The sequence below is a fragment of the Ranitomeya variabilis genome, chromosome 2 (genome assembly GCF_051348905.1).
Source record: "Ranitomeya variabilis isolate aRanVar5 chromosome 2, aRanVar5.hap1, whole genome shotgun sequence".
In the NCBI taxonomy this organism is placed as follows: Eukaryota; Metazoa; Chordata; class Amphibia; order Anura; family Dendrobatidae; genus Ranitomeya; species Ranitomeya variabilis.
Window position 1 is genome coordinate 48611573 of NC_135233.1, and position 22471 is coordinate 48634043.

Genomic DNA, 22471 nt, shown 5'->3' on the forward strand with positions numbered 1-22471 from the left:
TTCCACAGTAAATTAAGTGATGATTTAGGCACAGATAGTACTGCTTCCTGGTTCCTACATGTAAGAGACGTGAACACATATATAAATCTTTTCCTGTCTCTTCTTTTATATGTTGCAGACACAGATAGCACTGTTTTTCACTGTAAATGATGTGATGATTTAGGCACAGATAGTAGTGCTTCCTGGTTGCTCCATGAAAGTGATGTGATCACAGATATGAATATTTTCTTATCTCTTCCTTTAAATGATGTAGACTCAGATATTATTATTATTATTATTATTATTATTATTTATTTATATAGCACCATTAATTCCATGGTGCTGTACATGAGAAGGGGTTACATCAAAATACAAATATCACTTACAGTAGACAAAACTAACAACGACAAACTGGTACAGAGGGAAGAGGACCCTGCCCTTGCAGGCTTACATTCTACAGGATTATGGGGAATGAGACAGTAGGTCGAGGGTTGCAGTAGCTCCAATAGTGTTGAGGTGGCCGTGTGGTCTTTACAGGCTGTAAGCTTCTTTGAAGAGGTGGGTTTTCAGGTTTCTTTTGAAGGATCCAAATGTGGTGGATAACCGGATGTGTTGGGGCACAGAATTCCAGAAGATGGGGATATTCGGGAGAAGTCTTGGATGCGATCGGGTGAGGAGCGAATAAGTGTGGAGGAGAGGAGGAGGTCTTGGGAGGACCGGAGATTACGTGAGGGAAGATATTGAGAGATTAGTGTGGAAATATAAGGAGGAGAAAGATTATGGATGGCTTTGTAGGTCAGTGTTAGTAATTTAAACTGGATACGCTGAGAAATTGGGAGCCAGTGAAGGGATTTGCAAAGAGGGGAAGCAGGAGTGTAGCGAGGAGAGAGATTAATTAGTCGGGCAGCAGAGTTAAGGATGGACTGGAGGGGTGCGAGAGTGTTAGAAGGTAGGCCACAGAGGAGGATGTTGCAGTAGTCGAGGCGGGAGATGATTAGGGCATGCACGAGCATTTTGGTAGAGTGTGGGTTGAGGAAAGGACGGATTCTGGAAATATTTTTGAGCTGGAGGCAACAGGAGGTGGCGAGAGCTTGGATGTGCGGTTTGAAGGACAGGGCAGAGTCAAGGGTTACTCCGAGGCAGCAGATTTTGGGGACAGGGGAAAGTGTGATTTCGATTATTTTGATAGATAGATCAGGTAGGGAAGATATGCGAGATGGAGGAAAGATAATTAGTTTCGATTTGTCCATATTGAGCTTGAGAAAGCGAGCGGAGAAAAAGGAGGATATGGGTGATAGACACTCTGGGATTCTGGAGATCAGAGAGGTGACATCTGGGCCAGAGAGGTAGATCTGAGTGTCATCGGCATATAGATAGATAGTACTGTCTTCCTCCTCGTCCCTGTGAGTGACTTGGACACAAGCAGTACTGCCTCCCAGTCTTTCACTGGAAATTATGTGATTACGTATGCACAGACAGCGCTGACTACTGGTTCCTCCACGTAAGCGATGTGGTCACAGATCAGTAACAATACAATAATAGTAATGCTCTCCAAATAATACAGTAAGAAATACTAAAAAGTCTTCATGTTTCTCCCTGTAAGTGGTGTAGGCACAGTTAATGCCAGCTCCTGGTCTCTCCATGTAAATAAGGTAGGCATAGATGTTTGTCCCTTTTTGCAAGTCATTAGTCACAGAAATTTCTTATTAATTTAGCCAACAATATTCACAACTCATTTTACTATAGAGGAATTGTAATCTTCTGCAATTTCCCCTTCAAAGACAATACATCGAGTGTTTCCAGCGATGTAAAGTTCTGGTAGAAGCAAAGGACAATGTGAACAAGGCCTAACTTTACAAGTACGGTGCAGTTTTGATACACGTAGGGTCACTTTTTTAAGGATCTCATGTTTTCATGTAGGACGGTATACTTAGAGCATGCATTATATGTTTTACATTTTTTTCTCAAAATGTTTACAGATCCCCAATATAAAACCCTAACCCGCAGCAGTATATTTGTCCATCCAACCATAGTCCGGAAAGACGTCTCGCGCGGTAGTAGACTTGGTCAGGTGGTCTCTTGGTCTGTATTATATGTGATTATCAGACTGTAAACTGATAGAGTTGTGCTCGATCTGTCAGTACATTATTATATGAATGGGCTTGTCTGGGAGACTTTAGAGAAGCCATTGAATACTCTCTTTCATTAACATTTCCTTGGTGTCATGTTCTGCCCTCATACCTCAAATAATTCAGGTCTTTGATACATTATGAACTGTTCACGTTGCCCATCTCTGACCTTCATTCATAGCTACGAAGAGGTTACGTGGTCAGAAAAGCATATTTCTAAGGGGCTTATTATACCTAACACTGACTCCCAGGTTCATCGATTTAACTATTTAACCACGGGATGTTATTAATATTGTTATTATTAATTTATATAGCAACATTGATTCCATGGTGCATGAGAAGGGGTTACATACAAGTTACAGATATCACTTACAGTAAACAAACTAACAATGACAGTGATACAGAGGGGTGACGACCCTGCCCTTGCGGGATTACATTCTACAGGATGGTGGGGAAGGAGACAATAGGTTGGGGGTTGTAGGCAGCGGGGTCAGTGCAGGCTGTAGGCTTTCCTGAAGAGGTAGGTTTTCAGGTTCCATCTGAAGGATCCGAATGTGGTTGATAGTCGGACGAGTTGGGGCAAAGAATTCCAGAGGATGGGGGATATTCGGGAGACGTTTTGGAGGCGGTTGGATGAGGAACGAATAAGTGTGGAGGAGAGAAGGAGGTCTTGGGAGGACCGGAGATTACGTGAGGGAAGATATCGTGAGATTAGCTCAGAGATATATGGAGGAGACAGGTTATGGATGGCTTTGTAGGTCAGTATTAGTAATTTGAACTGGATACGCTGAGGGAATGGGAGCCAGTGAAGAGATTGGCAGAGGGGGAAGCGGAGGAGTAGCGAGGGGAGAGATGAATTAGTCTGGCAGCAGAGTTAAGGATGGACCGGAGAGGTGCAAGGGTGTTAGCAGGGAGGCCGCAGAAAAGGATGTTGCAGTAATCAAGGCGGGAGATGATGAGGGCATGCACAAGCATTTTAGTACATTAACGGTTGAGGAAAGGACGGATTCTGGAGATATTTTTGAGCTGGAGGCGACAGGAAGTGGCGAGAGCTTGGATGTGCGGTTTGAAGTTGATCCAAGAAGTATCGTTTCTCTGTGGGGAGAGTGACATGTTAAGCATGTCGAGATGAGGAGACATCAAGCTGTAATGCTCCTCTGAGAAATATGCAAATTGTTTTTTCAGAGAGGAAGAGGATTAGAAGTCTAAACCTCAAGTTCTAGTCCTCTTCCTCTCTGAAGAAACAATTTGCACCACGGGATGTTAAAAGACAACCCTTCTTCAAAAGACACTCCCTCAACTTCTCCGCATCTGGTAGGGAAGAGACATTTTTGTGCCTTCCCTTTTTATTCATATGTTTACTGGCAACTGTAGATCCAATCAAAACTAATTAAAAGGCCATCCCCCAAAATCACACATCACCTACTGATAGAATTGGAGATCACTCATCCAATGCTGGGGGTCCAATCGCCAGGACCCTCAGTGATCTTGAAACCACAAGAATGGGTCTCAGTGGATTCTGAGATCCAGAGACCTGTTTTTGGATTACTGAGGGATAAAATACAATATAAATTTGCATTATAATGTAAACTATTTTAAAAAAAGGTGCCTTTAGTCCAAATTATTCAGAAGTACAAATATTCAGAAAGCTTTTCAGCCACCATAGAAAATATAACAACCAACACTTCAGAGGGAGGAGGGCGATGTGCAGCTGAAGTCTCTCTGCCACAGATAACTACAAATAATAGCTGCCTAAGGTGCTACTGGGGTGGTTTTCATACTGGTACGTATGTTTTGCGGTGTTTATTTATCCACTTGCTTATATAGCACCATTGATTTCCATCATCACAGTCCCCATTGGGGATCACAATCTAAATTCCCTATCAGTATGTCTATGAAGTGTGGGGAAAATAAAATAGCAGAGAACCCAGAGGAAACCCACACAAACAATGGGAGAACATACAACATCCTTCCAGAGGTTGTCCTTCTGGGGATCTGAACCCAGAACCCCAGTGCTGCAAGGCTACAGTGCTAACTACTGAGCCACCGTGCTGCCTACTTCCTGGGTATGTTGAACAGGTTTGTAGGCTCCCACGCACCGAGTATGTATCTTTTTGGAACATGTTGGGCCAGTTTACATTTAGCATAACTTATATTTCACTGTATAGGAATATGTGGCCTACCATGCTTTTTTTTTGAAGAATAAGTTAAAACAAAAAATAAATAAATAAATAAATAAGGAAAGGTACATCAAAATGTTTACACCTGAAAACGTGTAAACCACTTAGAATTTTTGATAAATCTTGTAGCAACGAGGAGTTTTGAAATTTTTTTTTACAAGTTTTGGTGTTGTGAGAGGTTGACACACTTATCCGCTTCTTCAGATAGACACAGGAAAACAGAAGCAGAGCCTTCCTGGCTTAACCGAAAAACAAAACAAAGTGCAACAGAGTCCTTTTCTCTCCAGGTTCCACCTGCAGACACCTGGCAATGTCCTCCACTCCTCCTGGAGCCATGTGGGAGTGTTCCCTCTCCAAACACACCACACAAATTGTCTCTCATGTCCAGGTATTTTACCAGGACCTTGTGATGATCACATGATCGTGACATCACCGCAGGTCCTGCTAGTACACATGCCGGTGTCGGCTCTGCAAGAGTGGATACAGTGAGCACCCTCCCACTCTATGGGTGCTCACATAAAACCAGCCCATTGTAACTTTAACATTAACCCTCTCAGCACTTAGCGTGCTGGAGGCAAAAAAAAATCAATCTGCATCACTGACTGTAGTATACGCAGTGACACATATGTCCCTTCATACACGGTGTTCTTACAACAGTTTCAAGTGGCTCCGTCAAAATGGGCAGTGCTGTGGAAGAGCCGGGGCAAGAAGGAGCACGAGTACGCTCTGCCAGCAAATTCATGGAAAGTGGCAGCATTCCTTACGCCAGAAATGTTACTCCAGTCTCTGACTTAAGACCGGTTACAATCTGGCTTCCGAATGCATCACTCAACTAAAACTGCCATAACCAAAGTCACCAATGACCTACTAACCGCCAAAAGCAAGCGACACTACTCTGTCCTCCTTCTCCTTGACCTGTCTTCTGCCTTTGACACTGTGGACCAGTCCCTCCTGCTACAGATTCTCTCATTTCTTGGCATCACAGACTTGGCCCCATCTTGGATCTCGTCATATCTAACAGACCGAACATTCAGCGTCTCCTTCTCCCACACCACCTCCTCACCTCGCCCCTTGTCTGTTGGTGTTTCCTCAATGCTCAGTTCTAGGACCCCTACTCTTCTCCATCTACACCTTCGGCCTGGACAGCTTATAGAATCCCACGGTATGCAGTATCATCTCCCCGCTATTCCCCAGCCTCTCCCCTATGCCAAGCCCTTCACTGGCTTCCTATCATCCAGAGTATCCAGTTCAAAACCCTTACTATGACATACAAAGCCATCCACAACCTTTCTCCTCCATACATCTGTGATATGGTCTCCCGGTACTTACCTACACGCAACCTTCGATCCTCACAAGATCTCCTTCTCTACTTCCCTCAACTGCATACAAGACTTCTCCCGTGCTTCCCCCATACTCTGGAACTCTCTACCCCAACACATCAGACTGTCACCTACCACGGAATCCTTCAAAAAGAACCAGAAGACCCACCGCTTCCGACATGCCTAATGCCTGCTGCGATCCTCAATTCACTGAACCGCCACACAACCAGCTCTACCCTCTCCTAGTGTATTCTCACCCATCACCTGTAGACTGAGCGCCCTCACGGGCAGGGTCCTCTCTCCTTCTGTACCTGTTAGTGCCTTGTTTTTGCTCATGTTTATTGTACTTGTCTATATTTACCCCCTTTTCACATGTAAAGCGCCATGGAATAAATGGTGCTATATAAATGTATAATAATAATAATAATAGTGTAAGAATGAGATGGGGCAAATTCATTAAGACCGGCGTACGAAACATAAGGAAATATTTACTGGTCTCGTTGAAGATTTAACTTTGCAAATGTCACATTTATTCTATATCACACACATATACAGTGGATTCCTCAAAGTTTTAGCTATAATACATTAACAATACAGAAAGAATTAGGCTGGAAAGTTTCTCTTTTTGTCAAATGCAAAGACGCCAAACTGTTCAGATTCAGACATAATAACATAATATACCTCCTACAGACCATGACTACTCAGATACCTTTACTTATAACCTAACCCAGCTGCACAATATCCTAGCGTAACGCACCAGCTCGGGGTTATTACATGTGACAGATGCTTTACTTACTTTCTTACCGTATGTAGCAGGAATAATTGTTACTTACCCGATGAGCATTTCTGTGAGTTTTACAAAGCCGACATAAGCGAGCTCAAACGCCCCTCTATGTCTGGACTGCAAGAGGTGATGCTTGAAATAGTCGCCCATTTCAATGACCTGCAATGAGTAAAAAGATGAAAAACATGAATATATCGCACAGAGGTTTAACATTACAACAGATTGATCGATATTGAGAAACACATACATAAATATTGAATGAAAAACTTCAATTACCTGAATTCCAATATCTAACTGAACACAAGAACAATTTCCAAAATTTTGCAAGACTGAAGTTTCATAGAACACTTTTTTTAAACCCATAAACTCAAATTAGTTGATGCATAAATTAGTACACCCCACATCAAAAACTACTACATCTAGTATTTTGCATGAGCTCCATGATTTTTACCAAGTCTTCCAAGGCATGGAATGAAAAAGTTGGTGACATATTGTAACATCTAACTTTTTCGATTCTTCAAGAAAGACCTCTTTCAGAGTTCCGCTAACTAAACTGACAGCTACTGGCGTCATAATAGCGTTGTCTGCTGACGGTTTCCAATGGAGACTAGCGACAACTAACTTTATTGCTGAATTACCTTTTAAACTTATATCCAAAAAAAACGAGCTGATCCTTACTAGTAATTTCTATGAATTTGAGATTAATTGAGTCGCTAGCTAAAGCTTGAACTTTGTGCCATCAAGGAATTCTGATTAGTTCCGGACAATTTTGATTTCCTAGGTCATTGCCAGTTAATAAGACACTGATATGACTATCTGTGCGAAATACAACTAATTCTAGAGCAGAAAAGGAGTTTAATGCTTTTCACACTTTAGACTTGCAGGAACAAGTCTCATGACAAATTCTGGAAGATCGACACCATGAACAAACTGATATTGTAGAAGGTGAGAATATTGTTTTTACAACAAATTTGAGTAAACCATCTTTTTATCCCATCAAGTTAAGAGTTCCAGATTTCGACAATTTTCAACATTTGGTTAAACAGGATTTGAAACTATTACACAACCGCATCTCTACCTTTGTCCCTTTCACAAGTGTGAAGAAAAATTAACAAATAAAAAAAAACTAAGTTTAAAGCCATCTGGCAAATGAATAAAAATTCAAATTATTTTCAAAACAGTGGACAATGGTAGAGGCGGTTATGGACAGCAGTCTACGAAGACGTATAAAGGGAAGGCAATCACACCGATTAAATGAGCGGTGAGCCATGGGTTTGTTTGTTTTTTTACCCAAAAGTAAGCTGACTTTTTGGTACCACAATACCTCATCATACCCATTTCTCATGGGCTTCCAAAAGGTTCCTAAAAACTATTTTCTATCTCCTCTACAACTAATAACAACAGGCTAGGACTCAGTCTTTGGATAAATGGCCAAAAACTAGAATCACATCTTGCAGGCTTTTATTATTATTATTTCAAATCCTATTCCACCAACTGTATAAAATTGTCCAAATCTGGAACTCTTGGGTTAATGGGGTAAAAAGAAGAATTGGTTAATTTAGGTGGAAAAATAGTTTTCTCCCATTCTGCTATATCACTTTGGTCACGGCGTAGATCTCCCAGAATTAGTAATAACACTTGTTCCTAGAAGCCTACACCGTGAAAAGTGTTAACACTAACACATTCTCAGTGCTAGCATTACATGCATTCTGCGCAGATACAGTCATATCATTGTCACTGAGTATAAAATGTCTTAAGTGGAAATAGCCTAGAAAATTTTCAGTCTAAGAGTGTCCGGAACAGATCAAAATTAACTGATGGCACAAAACTCCAGCCTTTAACAAGCGACTCAATCTCAAATTCACAGGAATTACGAACAAGGATAAAATCAGGTTTTTTTATATTACCGTAATTCAAAATGTAATTTAATATTACAAAAAAATTGTCACTAGTCTCCATCGAAACAGTTATCAAGCAACACAATTTTGAATGATAGCTGTCACCTTAGCCATACTTTAAAGGCTATACGTGCAGATTCTCATAGGAAGTGGATTTTCAAACAGTATGGGTTAACAATTGGCTAAAGTGATAAGAAAAAGAGGGTGGTCATTTAAGGAACATACTGATTGGGTCACAGTTAACAGTGGGGTACGACTGGGGTTAGTATTGGGCCCTCTTTAATTTATTAATTATTGACTTTGTAAAGGACATACAGGGAAGATTTTCAATTATTGCAGATGATAAACTCTGCAAAGTAATTAACAGAGAATTTGGGGAAGCTCGAAGCTTGGGCTGATAATGGTCAATTGAACTTTAATATACAAAAGGTAAATTTAAGGTCATGCACTTAAGTCAAGGAGACAAAAAGTAAAATCATGTATTATACAGTAAAACACTCGGTAAAACGGTCACTGAAAAGTCTTTGAATTTGCTATCCACTAGCACATCCAAGACAAATACAATCATAAGAAGCACTAATATAGGCATAAATGCTGATGACAAGAACATAGTTTTGCCTATATACAAGTCACTAGTGATGAGCGAGTGTACTCATTGCTCAGGTTTTCCCGAGCACACTCGGGTGGTCTCAGAGTATTTATGACTGCTGGGAGATTTAGTTTTCATCACAGCAGCTGAATGATTTACAGCTACTCGCGAGCTTGATTACATGTGGGGATTCCCTAGCAACCAGGCAACCCCCACATGTACTCAGGCTGGCTAGTAGCTGTAAATCATTCAGCTGCAGCGATGAAAACTAAATCTCCGAGCAGTCATAAATACTCAGAGATCACCCGAGCGTGCTCGGGAAAACCCAAGGAACGAGTATACTCGCTCATCACTACAAGTCACTAGTGAGGCCACACTTAGAATAACAGGTACAATTTTGGGCTTAAGTGTCTGATGAGGACATAGTTAAACTAGAGCGGGTGGAGTGACCAAGGTTATTAAGGGAATGGGTGAACTGCAATATTAAGGATATCAAACATGGGGTTACTCAGTTGGGAAAAACTAAGACTTGGAGGTGATCTTATTGCAATGTACAAATATATGAAGGAACGGTACATAGATCTTTCTAATGACCTTTTTACACCTTGACCTGCAATGACAACAAAGGAGCATCCTCTGTTTCGAGAGGAAAGAATGATTAATCATCACATATTGTGGCGATTCTTTACTGTATGAGAGGTGAGGATATGAAACTATGCAAAAATGGTGAATTCACTAAACAAAATCAATGTAGACATCAATGCCTTTCTTGAACATTTTTAAATTCTACAGGTTATGGATACTAGATTCTGGAGATGGGTCATTAGCCTAGGGAACTAGTCTTATTGCCATATCTGTGGCCAGGAAGAAGATTTTTCCCTAATGTGTCGCAATTGGTATTTGTCTTCATATGTTTTTTTTGCCTTCATCTGGATCACTATGTTAGGCTATAACATGTTTAGAAAAGACAGCGTGAGTACAACTACGAAATAAAGGGAGGCGCTAGGCTTAGGTTCCCCAAACCATATAGATGCAAGATAGTGAACCCAGCACTCAACTTAAGTATATATTGCAGCAAGGTTTATTGTAGTATGAACAATAAAACGTTTCGGTCCGTGGTGACCTTCATCAGTTACATAATGTTCAATAGCAGAAGTTGACCGTAGATAAGGTCACCACGGACCGAAACATTTTATTGTTAATACTACAATAAACCTTGCTGCAATATATACTTAAGTTGAGTGCTGGGTTCACTTTGAGGCTATAACATGTTGACTTGTGTCTTCTTTCATCCTTAAAACCATGAAACTTTGATTACAGTGTAGATCTTTCAAAATTTGTAATGGGACTTGTTCCTGGAAGGCTAGACCATGAAATGCCATTGACATTGAACTTATCCTTAGGCCGCGATCATATGATCATATATTCTCTCTGCAAAAGAATCGGATCTATTATGTTAATGACATTCTACTCCAAGTTTGAGCAGGCTGTCAGCTTAGTGGGATCGGATACTCTCACATGAGAAAATCAGAACACAGGTGTGGAGAAGACGGAGAACATCAATCAGAACACAGGTGTGGAGAAGACGGAGAACATAATTTTTCCATCTTCTCCATTGTCTAAGTTTGGTGAAATCGGACTGCACTCGTATGAGATTCGAATGCAGTCCGATGTTTTACCCAAGCCCATAGACTTGTATGGGTGAATGTCATCCGATTAGAGGATCCCCTTGCAGCATGATGCAATATTTTTCTTATGCCAAATTGACATGAGAAACAAACATGCGGATCTGCAGTGCTCCATATAATAACATTGGTCCCAGTGTCATCCGATAAAACATCAGATAGCACTCATATGATGTATACGCCCGTGTGAGCGAGCTGTTACTTGTATTATGCACAGATGCAGTCAACATCACCAACATTAACTAGACAATGTCTAAACTTTTAATAGGCTAGAAAATGTATTCAAGTCAATGACTGTCCAAAAGGGATCACAACTACCCGATGGCACAATGTTCAAGCCTTTAGCGAGCAATTCAGGTTTGCAAATATTTTGTGATTTTTCTAAGTGTTTTAATCCAGAAATCTAGGGTAAACCTTTTGATCAATTGGCCCCTTTATGTTTTAGGCTAAGGACTATCTTCTATACCAGAAACCCTCTTTGCAACCTCCTACAATTAACATGGACAATTGAAGGAGTAAAGACGTTTTTAAAAATGTATCAACGGGGCCATTGTGCTTCAAAAATGTAAAGAAAACCCCCTCCAGAACATATCCGCCTAAAGAACCAGCACCACTCCTTTATTCTTCTAGCTTTCTTTCTTCCTCTTGGTTGATAAGTCAAGGCTGCAGTTGATCAGTGGTTGCTGATTGGCGGCAGCCATCACACGATGCCCCCTTGCTGGAAGATCAAGTCATGAGTCCAGACTACAACAGAATAAAGAACCATAGTCAGTCCTGTAGGTAAGAATTTTTTTTATCTTTAACACCCAAGGCCTATTGATAATTTTTTTAAAAGTAGTGGGTATTTCCTTTACCATATTCTGCTAGACCGCGCTTTTTCTTTTTTTTTTTTTTATTACGAGCTAATAGTTTAGTACTTTTATGGCTTACGTAATTTATGCAATGTTTTGAGTTGTCTTTGTACTTGATGCAGGATTCTTGTTATCTGAAAAAAAGCCAACTTAATTTCAACTTTCCTCTTTATTCTGAAAAGAAAGGGCACATATACAAGTACGTCAATGTGCAGCCATATGCACCGCATTGGACTGAATGCTTAACAAGCGGAGAATTACAAAGAGCACTTGGTTTATTATACAACTGGTAACATATGAAACTTTAGAAGGTCCTTCATACGCCTTGTTCAGCTATGAACCTGTGAAATAGAAAGTTTTTCTCTTCTCACATCCATTTACAAGACTTTCACATACGTAACTTTTTTTTATCATTTTTACATAAGCAAAGGAAAAAAAAAAATCCAAGTTTGCAAAAATAAAACCACATTCGTCTGGTTACAGCTGATAAAATAGGTATCTGTGCAATGTCAGGCTTTTAAAAGACGTAAGATTTCAGCATTCCTCGTTCATTCATGATCGCAAGCTTGATAAGAAAACCCAAAGAGATTGTAAATCATCGGAAAAAGAAGATGGAAAAGACAAGACATGGAAAGCTAAAGAAGAGTTCACCTTATCTCATCTTGATAAAAATCTATGGGCAGTCCTGGTACGCCCCAGGACTTGGTAGTACCCAGCAAAAACTGCTGGCTAAAGACACAGAGTTATTCAGAGTGCCAAAATATGTATGAACCTACACAAGATCAATCAGAAATATATATTTTTTCAAAATTAAAAGAAATAATAAAGTTGTATAAGATAAGGAGATATAAGATAAGGAGATCGGTTTGCTTTGTTTTCCAAAAGACAAAGCCACCAATTTTGTCCATGGTCAGTCCCATCCACTTGTACTGCAATACCCTGCATGCCGTGGACAAAAGTGGCGCGGATTCTGTGAGAAGGACATATTTTATATTTTTATATAGTCATATGACTTTTTATATGAAGGCAAATGACTGCAAGCCGTGCTGATAAGGATAAACTCTAGTAGTTTAGTAAGGGGAGTCCAAAGGTCAGATTTTGAGAATATAGATGCCAAACATGGCTAATCATGAGACTGGCCATACACATTAGACTTATGTTGGCTAACGCTTCCAATATCTACTGGTGTGACGAAAGATTTAATGCGTGTGGGGACGTCGGCTGACTGATGACCGGGAGAGATGTTGATCAGGCATGTCCAATTTTGAATTGCTGATCGCATTGTTCTCCTGAAGATGAGCAGCAGCTTTCTCAGAGAACACAGAAGCACTTGGGCGACAGAGCACTCCCGTGTTCGGGGAAGTCAGCTAGGATAGCCGTCGGTCGAACAACCTTTTGGCCAACAGCCATCTACTGAGTATGGCAAGCTTTAAAAGTTGTCAACATGTGGATTTTGGAGGGAATGGTTGACAATCTAATGTTTATGGAGGTGGCACAACTTTCCCGCAACAGATCCCTCCTCATTTAAACACGCACGCCAGAATCAGAGGTTTCGGTTCTAGGAATGGGGGTCTTAAATAAGACAAATGGTGCAGATATGATAAAGTATGTTAAGAACGTTTTTTGGGGTGTTAAACCCAACAGGATGCTTTTTTTTTTTCGTATCAGACCACCCCTTTAAAGGCCTTGCTTTGCCAAGAAAACTGGTGTGGCTATCAGCTCCAGACTTAGCTTCTCCAACCCCTAGCACGCCACCATTACAGCAAAGATGACCGGCAATGACCTTCCATAGGACAACCTGTGTCCTTCAAAGAAACTTATCGTTCTGGCTTAAAATTTAGAGAATTTGTTTTAACTTGTAACGCTCGTGCCCAGACTGGTTGGCGTGGGCGTCCGGGGGTGTGGCCCCACTGGACCACTGACGAGACTACCCTCCCCGGAAGGGGTGTAACTACGTAGCTTCCTAGGTGTTCGCTGGAGCCTCTGATGGTGAGGTCAGACTTGTGCGGCAGGTAGCTACCAGGTACCACTCCAGGGTGGTGTCTGGCTGTGGCTGCTGATCCACCGGGGGACAGGACACAGGCAGGCACGGCTGTGACACTGGCAGGTGGACGGGCACGGCAGAGACACTGGCAGGCAGACGGGTACGGCAGAGACACTGGCAGGCAGGCGGGCATGGCTGGCACTCTGGCAGGACTGGCAGACAGGGCTGGAACTCTGGCAGGTCAGATAAGTAACGGAATACTGGCAGGTACATGGAAACAGGTAGGAACCTATTCAGACAGAAGAGTATATGGAAACAGGTAAGAACCTGTTCAAACAGGAGAGTATATAGGAACCTGTTCAGACAGAAGGGTAAATGGAAACAGGTAGGAGCCTGTTCAGACTGGATCAGGGGCAGAGCACAAGAGCAGAGTGGAGTCGCAGAGTGCAGAGCCGAGTGAAACCATAGCTTGCAGAGCGAAGCCACAGAGTGCAGAGCCGAGTGCAGGCTGCAGAGTGAGGAGCCGCAGGTAGTGGCGGGCAGAGCAGAGAGGTGCAGAGCCACAGGTAGTGGCGAGTAAAGCAGAGAGATGCAGAGCCACAGGTAATGGCGAGCAGAGCAGAGAGATGCAGAGCCACAGGTAGTGGAGAGCAGGAGAGAGAACACAGAGGTACGCACAGCAGAGTGAGAATGGAAAACAAACAAAGAAACATGAGGAAAGGACATCAACCAGAGTTCAGACAGGAACAGACATGGATACAAGAACAGGACATGGATAGGCCTGCATATTGCAGCCCTCAGAGACAGGAAACCGAACACGACCTGGCAGCTCAGTACCAAATACCGAGGTAAATAGTTTGCTCAGGCGTCCTCCAATGGGTGAGGATGCCTTAAGAATCTGGATTTGCCAGCGCCGCCCCCTATGCACACAGACAGGAAGTGTACACAGAGCGAGCAGCCATGAGGCACACGGCATGGAGCCGGCAGCAGACTGAACTCACAGCATGGCCTGGGGTGAATGAGTTGATGTATCAGGCAGATGGGGGATGGAAGGCCATGCAGTGATGCCGGCAGGGTTGTTACATAACTCCTCCGTACTACAGTACCTCCCCGTCTTCCAAGAACCACAGTTTTATTTTCCAGCTTAGTTAATAGTATAAGAGCTTGTGTTTTGTGACTCCTATTACAAGGCGCAGAGATCCACCAAGACCCAATTTTTCGTTATTTTGCTTTTTTCCACACATAGGTCATACAGATATACAAAAACACTTGAATGCTCTTGCATCAACATTGTAAAACCTGTCCCGAATCAGACATTGCTTAGATCACAACAAGATGCTTTAAAATAAACATTTCTGGAAATCTGTGACTGTCAATGCTACTTTTGGTCCAAAACAAATAACAAAAAAATGGATTTACAAAATAAATTTTTCAGACATAATAACCTTTACAACAGGGATCTGTGGGAACATCAACTAATGTCTTCCTAATATGCGGTACAAGATGACCTTAACTAAAACAAATTAAATTAAAAGTAAAGAGACTCAGCTGTGGTCTCATCACTTTAGACCTAATTCTGAAGGGACTTTTTTACCCAAGTTTAACTGTTCGTAACATTCGCCCCATGAGGTTTATTTTTATTATGCTTGTTTAACCCCTTAGTGACAGAGCCAATTTGGTACTTAATGACCGAGCCAATTTTTACAATTCTGACCAGTGTCACTTTAAGAGGTTATAACTCTGGAACGCTTTATCGGATCCCGCTGATTCTGAGATTGTTTTTTCGTGACATATTGTACTTCAAGTTAGTGGTAACATTTCTTCGATATTACTTGCGATTATTTATGAAAAAAATGGAAATATGGCAAAAAAATTTAAAAATTTTGCAATTTTCAAACTTTGTATTTTTATGCCCTTAAATCAGAGAGATATGTCACAAAAAATAGTTAATAAATAACATTTCCCACATGTCTACTTTACATCAGCACAATTTTGGAAACAATTTTTTTTTTGTTAGGGAGTTATAAGGGTTAAAAGTTGACCAGCAATTTCTCATTTTTACAACACCATGTTTTTTTTAGGGACCACATCACCTTTGAAGTCATTTTGAGGGGTCTATATGATAGAAAATAACCAAGTGTGACACCATTTTAAAAACTGCACCCCTCAAGCTGCTCAAAACCACATTCAAGAAGTTTATTAACCCTTTACGTACTTCACAGGAACTGAAACAATGTGGAAGAAAAAAATTAACATTTAACTTTTTTTTGCAAACATTTTACTTCAGAACCATTTTTTTTTTAATTTTCACAAGTGTAAAAACAGAAATTTAACCACAAATTTTGTTGTGCAATTTTTCCTGAGTACGCCGATACCCCATATGTGGAGGTAAACCACTGTTTGGGCGCACCGCAGAGCTTGGAAGTGAAGGAGCACCGTTTGACTGTTTCAATGCAGAATTGGCTGGAATTGAGATCGGACGCCATGTCGCGTTTGGAGAGCCCCTGATGTGCCTAAACAGTGGAAACCCCCCCACAAGTGACACCATTTTGGAAACTAGACCCCTTAAGGAACTTATCTAGATGGGTGGTGAGCACTTTAAACCCCCAGGTGCTTCACAGAAGTTTATAACGTAGAGCCGTGAAAATAGAAAATCGCATTTGTTTTCACAAAAATGATTTTTTCGCCCACAAATTCTTATTTTCACAAGGGTAACAGGAGAAATTAGACCACAAAAGTTGTTGTGCAATTTCTCCTGAGTACATCGATACCCCATATGTGGAGGTAAACCACTGTTTGGGCGCACCGCAGAGCTTGGAAGTGAAGGAGCACCGTTTGACTTTTTCAATGCAGAATTGGCTGGAATTGATATCGGATGCGATGTCGCGTTTGGAGAGCCCCTGATGTGCCTAAACAGTGGAAACCCCCCACAAGTGACACCATTTTGGAAACTAGACCCCTTAAGGAACTTATCTAGATGGGTGGTGAGCACTTTAAACCCCCAGGTGCTTCACAGAAGTTTATAACGTAGAGCCGTGAAAATTAAAAAATCGCATTTTTTCTACAAAAATGATCTTTTTGCCTCCAAATTTTTATTTTACCAAGGGTAAGAAAATGGACCCCAGAAGTTGTTGTACAATTTGTCTTGAGTACGCCGACACCCCATATGTGGGGGTAAACCACTGTTTGGGCGCATGGCTGAGCTCGGAAGCAAAGGAGCGCCATTTGACTTTTCAATGCAAAATTGACTGGAACTGAGATCGGACGCCATGTCGCGTTTGGAGAGCCCCTGATGTGCCTAAACAGTAGAAACCCCCCAAAAGTGACCCCATTTTGGAAACTAGACCCCCCATGGAACTTATCTAGATGTGTAGTGAGAACTTTGAATGCCCAAGTGCATCACAGAAGTTTATAATGCAGAGTCGTGAAAATAAAAAATATTTTTTTTTTAACAATAATAGCCCCCAAGTTTTTATTTTCACAAGGGTAACAAGAGAAATTGGACCCCAAAAGTTGTTGTCCAATTTGTCCTGAGTATGCTGGTACCCCATATGTGGGGGTAAACCACTGTTTGGGCGCACGGCAGAGCTCGGAAGGGAAGGAGCGCCATTTTGGAATGCAGACTTTGATAGAATTGTCTGCGGGCGTTATGTTGCGTTTGCAGACCCCTAATGTACCTAAACAGTAGAAACCCCCAACAAGTGACCCCATTTTGGAAAATAGACCCCCCAAGGAACTTATCTAGATATGTGGTGAGAACTTTGAATGCCCAAGTGCTTCACAGAAGTTTATAATGCAGAGTAGTGAAAATAGAAAATATTTTTTTTTTCCACAAAAAAGATTTTTTAGCCCCCAAGTTTTTATTTTCACAAAGGTAACAAGAGAAATTGGATGCCAATATTTGTTCTCCAATTTGTCCTGAGTATGCTGGTACCCCATATGTGGGGGTAAACCACTGTTTTGGCACACGGCAGAGCTCGGAAGAGAAGGAGCGCCATTTTGGAATTCAGACTTTGATAGAATGGTCTGCGGGCGTTATGTTGCGTTTGCAGAGCCCCTGATGTACCTAAACAGTAGAAACCCCCCACAAGTGACCAAATTTTGGAAACTAGACCCCCTAAGGAACTTATCTAGATATGTGGTGAGAACTTTGAATGCTCAAGTGCTTCACAGAAGTTTATAATGCAGAGTAGTGAAAATAAAAAAATATTTTTTTTTCCCACAAAAAAGATTTTTAGCCCCCAAGTTTTTATTTTCACAAGGGTAACAGGAGAAATTGGACCCCAAAAGTTGTTGTCCAATTTATCCCGAGTACGCTGATGCCCCATATGTGGGGGTAAACCACTGTTTGGGCGCACGGCAGAGCTCAGAATGGAGGGAGAACCATTTGACTTTTTTAGCGCAAAATTGGCTGTCGTGTTTGGAGACCCCCTGATGTACCTAAACAGTGGAAACCCCCAAATTATAACTCCAACCCTAACTCCAACACACCCCTAACCCTAATCTTTACCCGATCCATAATCCTAATCACAACTCTAACGATAATCACAACCCTAACCCCAAAACAGCCCTAATCTCAACCCTAACCATAACCCTAATCAAAACCCTAAATCCAACACACCCCTGACCCTAATCCCAACCCTAATCCCAACCCTAATCCCAACCCTAACCCTAACCCCAACCCTAATCCCAAACGTAACCCTAATCCCAACCCTAATCCCAAACGTAACCCTAATCCCAACCCTAATCCCAAACGTAACCCTAATCCCAACCCTAATCCAAACCCTAATCCCAACTCTAAGCCTAACTTTAGCCCCAACCCTAACCCTAACTTTAGCCCCAACCCTAACCATAACGTTAGCCCCGTCGTCACAAAAAAAGTTCAATGTAACCTTTTTTTTGTACGTCGCGTCCGCCATTTCCGCGCATGCATGGCCGTAACTCTGCCCCCTCCTCCCCAGGACATAGACTGGGCAGCGGATGCGTTGAAAAACTGCATCCGCTGCCCACGTTGTGCACAATTTTCACAACGTGCGTCGGTACGTTGGGCCGACGCATTGCGACCGCCCCGTACCGACGCAAGTGTGAAAGAAGCCTAAGGCTACTTTCACACTAGCGTCGTACTCGGCCCATCGCAGTGTGTCGGGCCGACGTACCGACGTAGCGTTGTAAGCATCCGCTGCCCCATTGTGAGGTGCGGGGGCGGAGTTCCGGCCGCGCATGCGCGGTCGGAAATGGCGGACACGTCGCACAAAAAAGTTACATGTAGCTTTTTTTGTGCCGACGGTCCGCCAAAGCACGACGCATCCGTCGCACGACGGATGCGACATGTGGCAATCCGTCGCAATGCGTCGCTAATGCAAGCCAATGGAGAAAAAACGCATCCTGCAAGCACTTTTGCAGGATGCGTTTTTTCTCCAACGACGCATTGCGACGGAAGCCAAAAAACGCTAGTGTGAAAGTAGCCTAACCCTAACCCTAGCCCTAACCCTAAATTTAGCCCCAACCCTAACCCTAACCCTAGCCCTAACCCTAATTTTAGCCCCAACTCGTCTCTCCTGCCGGCCGGCAGATGGCAGCAGATGGCGGGCGCACTGCGCATGCGCCCGCCATGAGGAAAAAGCCGGCCGGCAGGAGGAGACGGAAGGGGACCCAGGGACACCGGGTGAGTATTATAGGGTCCCCGAATCCCCCTATTTCTCTGTCCTCTGATGTGCGATCACATCAGAGGACAGAGAATTACAGATAGCTTTTTTTTTTTTTTTTGCGGTCGCCGGTAAACAGTTAATTACCGGCGATCGCAAAACAGGGGTCAGTGCAAACCGACCCCGATCATGTTCTTTGGGGTCTCGGCTACCCCCGGCAGCCGAGACCCCAAAGATTTTCCGGGTGTCGGGCGTACTGCGCGTGCGCCCGCCATTTTTTCCCCGGAAAAAAGATGGCGGCGCCCATCGGGAGCCACGAGGAGCACCGGGGGAGATAGGTGAGTATTGGGGGGCTATTGGGGGCAATCGGGGACCCTATTTCTCTGTCCTCCGATGTGCGATCACATCGGAGGACAGAGAAATTAAATGGCAAATCGCGTTTTTTAAAAAAGTTTAAAAAAATGTGAAAAAAATAAAAAAAACATAAAAGTTTAAATCACCCCCCTTTTGCCCCAATCAAAGTAAATCAATAAAAAAAATATCAAATCTACACATATTTGGTATCGCCGCGTTCAGAATCGCCCGATCTATCAATAAAAAAAAAGCATTAACCTGATCGCTATGCGGCGTAACGAGAAAAAAAATCGAAACGCCAGAATTACGCTTTTTTGGTCGCCGCAACATTGCATTAAAATGCAATAACGGGCGATCAAAAGAACGTATCTGCACCAAAATGGTATCATTAAAAATGCCGTCTCGGCACGCAATAAATAAGCCCTCAACCGACCCCAGATCATGAAAAATGGAGACGCTACAAGTATCGGAAAATTGCTAGAAAAATTTTTAAAAAAAATTGCGCCAAGTTTGGAATTTTTTTTCACCACTTAGGTAAAAAATAACCTAGTCATGTTAGGTGTCTATGAACTCGTAATGACCTGGAGAATCATAATGGCAGGTCAGTTCTAGCATTTAGTGAACCTACACACCAAAAAGGGATGCTAGACTGCACTAATAATATAATGTCAACTTTATTAAAGAACAGGTAAAACCGAATACATAAAAAATGAGACACCACAGAGAACAGACAACTGGAAGGGATGGCTGGAAAATAAGTGGCTAACATAGAACAACTACCTCCCAGTACGATATCAAAGCAGATAGTAATAGCACTCAACCAGTTCCAAAATATAACTACCGATATGGTGACTGAAAAAGTGCAACAGTGCAATCAATCAGACAATAAATTAATAAATATTCACAAATGTGAGGTAGTACCAAGTGGTATACTATATATTATAAGAAGTATGTAAAAAGCATCAGTCAGCATATCGGAAAGTATATCATACATCCATTATTACACACCAGGAGGAACTTATTTACCTAATAGATGCCACCAGCCAGGGACCCGACCACACCCAACGCGCGTTTCGCTAGGAAAGCTTCCCCTGGACGAAGCTTTCCTAGCGAAACGCGCGTTGGGTGTGGTCGGGTCCCTGGCTGGTGGCATCTATTAGGTAAATAAGTTCCTCCTGGTATGTACTAATGGATGTATGATATACTTTCCGATATGCTGACTGATGCTTTTTACATACTTCTTATAATATATAATATATAGTATACCACTTGGTACTACCTCACATTTGTGAATATTTATTAATTTATTGTCTGATTGATTGCACTGTTGCACTTTTTCAGTCACCATATCGGTAGTTATATTTTGGAACTGGTTGAGTGCTATTACTATCTGCTTTGATATCGTACTGGGAGGTAGTTGTTCTATGTTAGCCACTTATTTTCCAGCCATCCCTTCCAGTTGTCTGTTCTCTGTGGTGTCTCATTTTTTATGTATTCGGTTTTACCTGTTCTTTAAAGGGAACCTGTCACCACGTTTTTGGAAGATGGGATAAAAATAGCGTTAAATAGGGGCAGAGGTGGGCGTTACATTAGTGTGTGTGTTATGCGTTTATTACCCACCTAAGTTGCCGAAATAACTTTGCAAAGTCTCCGTTTTCGCCTGTCAATCAGGCTGGTCAGGTCACATGGGCGTGGTGTCTTCACCCAGATTTGGCGTAGTTTTCCGTTGGTGGCGTAGTGGTGTGCGCATGCCCAAAGTCCGGAATCCTCTTCCAGGGGATTTAAAATAGCGCGGTGTTCGTTATTGCATTGGTGATCGGTGGGCGCGGCCATCTTCCTTTGGCCGCGCGTGCGCAGAAGCGGCGCTCTGCTGGCCGCGGCTTCAGGAAAATGGCCGCGGGATGCCGCGCGTGCGCAGATGGATATCGCGGCGGCCATTTTCCTGAAGCCGCGGCCAGCAGAGCGCCGCTTCTGCGCACGCGCGGCCAAAGGAAGATGGCCGCGCCCACCGATCACCAATGCAATAACGAACACCGCGCTATTTTAAATCCCCTGGAAGAGGATTCCGGACTTTGGGCATGCGCACACCACTACGCCACCAACGGAAAACTACGCCAAATCTGGGGGAAGACAACGCCCATGCGACCTGACCAGCCTGATTGACAGGCGAAAACGGAGACTTTGCAAAGTTATTTCGGCAACTTAGGTGGGTAATAAACGCATAACACACACACTAATGTAACGCCCACCTCTGCCCCTATTTAACGCTATTTTTATCCCATCTTCCAAAAACGTGGTGACAGGTTCCCTTTAATAAAGTTGACATTATATTATTAGTGCAGTCTAGCATCCCTTTTTGGTGTGTATGATTAACATTGCTTAGACGTAATTAAATTCGCTATTTATAGGTGTTTATTTAGTGAACCTAGCAAAAAAGCCAAGCAAAAAACAAGTGTGGGATTGCACTTTTTTTGCAATTTCACCGCACTTGGAATTTTTTTCCCATTTTCTAGTACAAGACATGGTAAAACCAATGATGTCATTCAAAAGTACAACTCGTCCCGCAAAAAATAAGCCCTCACATGGCCAAATTGACGGAAAAATAAAAAAGTTATGGCTCTGGGAAGGAGGGGAGCAAAAAACGAAAACGCAAAAACGGAAAAAGCTCCGGGGGTGAAGGGGTTAAGATCTATGGGACGGACATACGAAAGGGGGAGTTACCAGTGTGAGACATGTAATAACTGACACTTTGCTCTCATAATCACACACTGCTCTACAGTGAGATCAGAGCTAACAGATGTCTGAAAGTACAGGGAACCACATAATGTTAGTTGATTTGTTACGGCCAATGTCACAATATTGTCAAGTAAGTCACATAGTTAAGAAAGAGTCCTCACATGCTTTGGAAATAGAAATTATAGTATTTTTAGATGTCTTTTTTGAATGCTAGTGTAATTAATGAGTGGAAGCAGGGGGCCGGCCTTCGTGCCTCTCTGCAGGAAGCAGGGGGCCGGCCTTCGCGCCTCTCTGCAGGAAGCAGGGGGCCGGCCTTCGCGCCTCTCTGCAGGAAGCAG

At 42.6% G+C, this 22471-nt stretch overlaps 1 protein-coding gene across 4 annotated transcripts in view; it reads right to left on the reverse strand.

The window, feature by feature from the left end:
* The window catches only part of THADA (THADA armadillo repeat containing), a 629866-nt gene that overhangs the window by 514167 nt on the left and 93228 nt on the right, over positions 1-22471 (reverse strand). For all 4 annotated transcript variants that reach the window (XM_077282381.1, XM_077282382.1, XM_077282380.1 and 1 more), the window contains exon 22: positions 6441-6550. In XM_077282381.1, coding sequence (XP_077138496.1) covers positions 6441-6550 — 110 coding nt within the window. The remainder of the gene's footprint in view (positions 1-6440; positions 6551-22471) is intronic.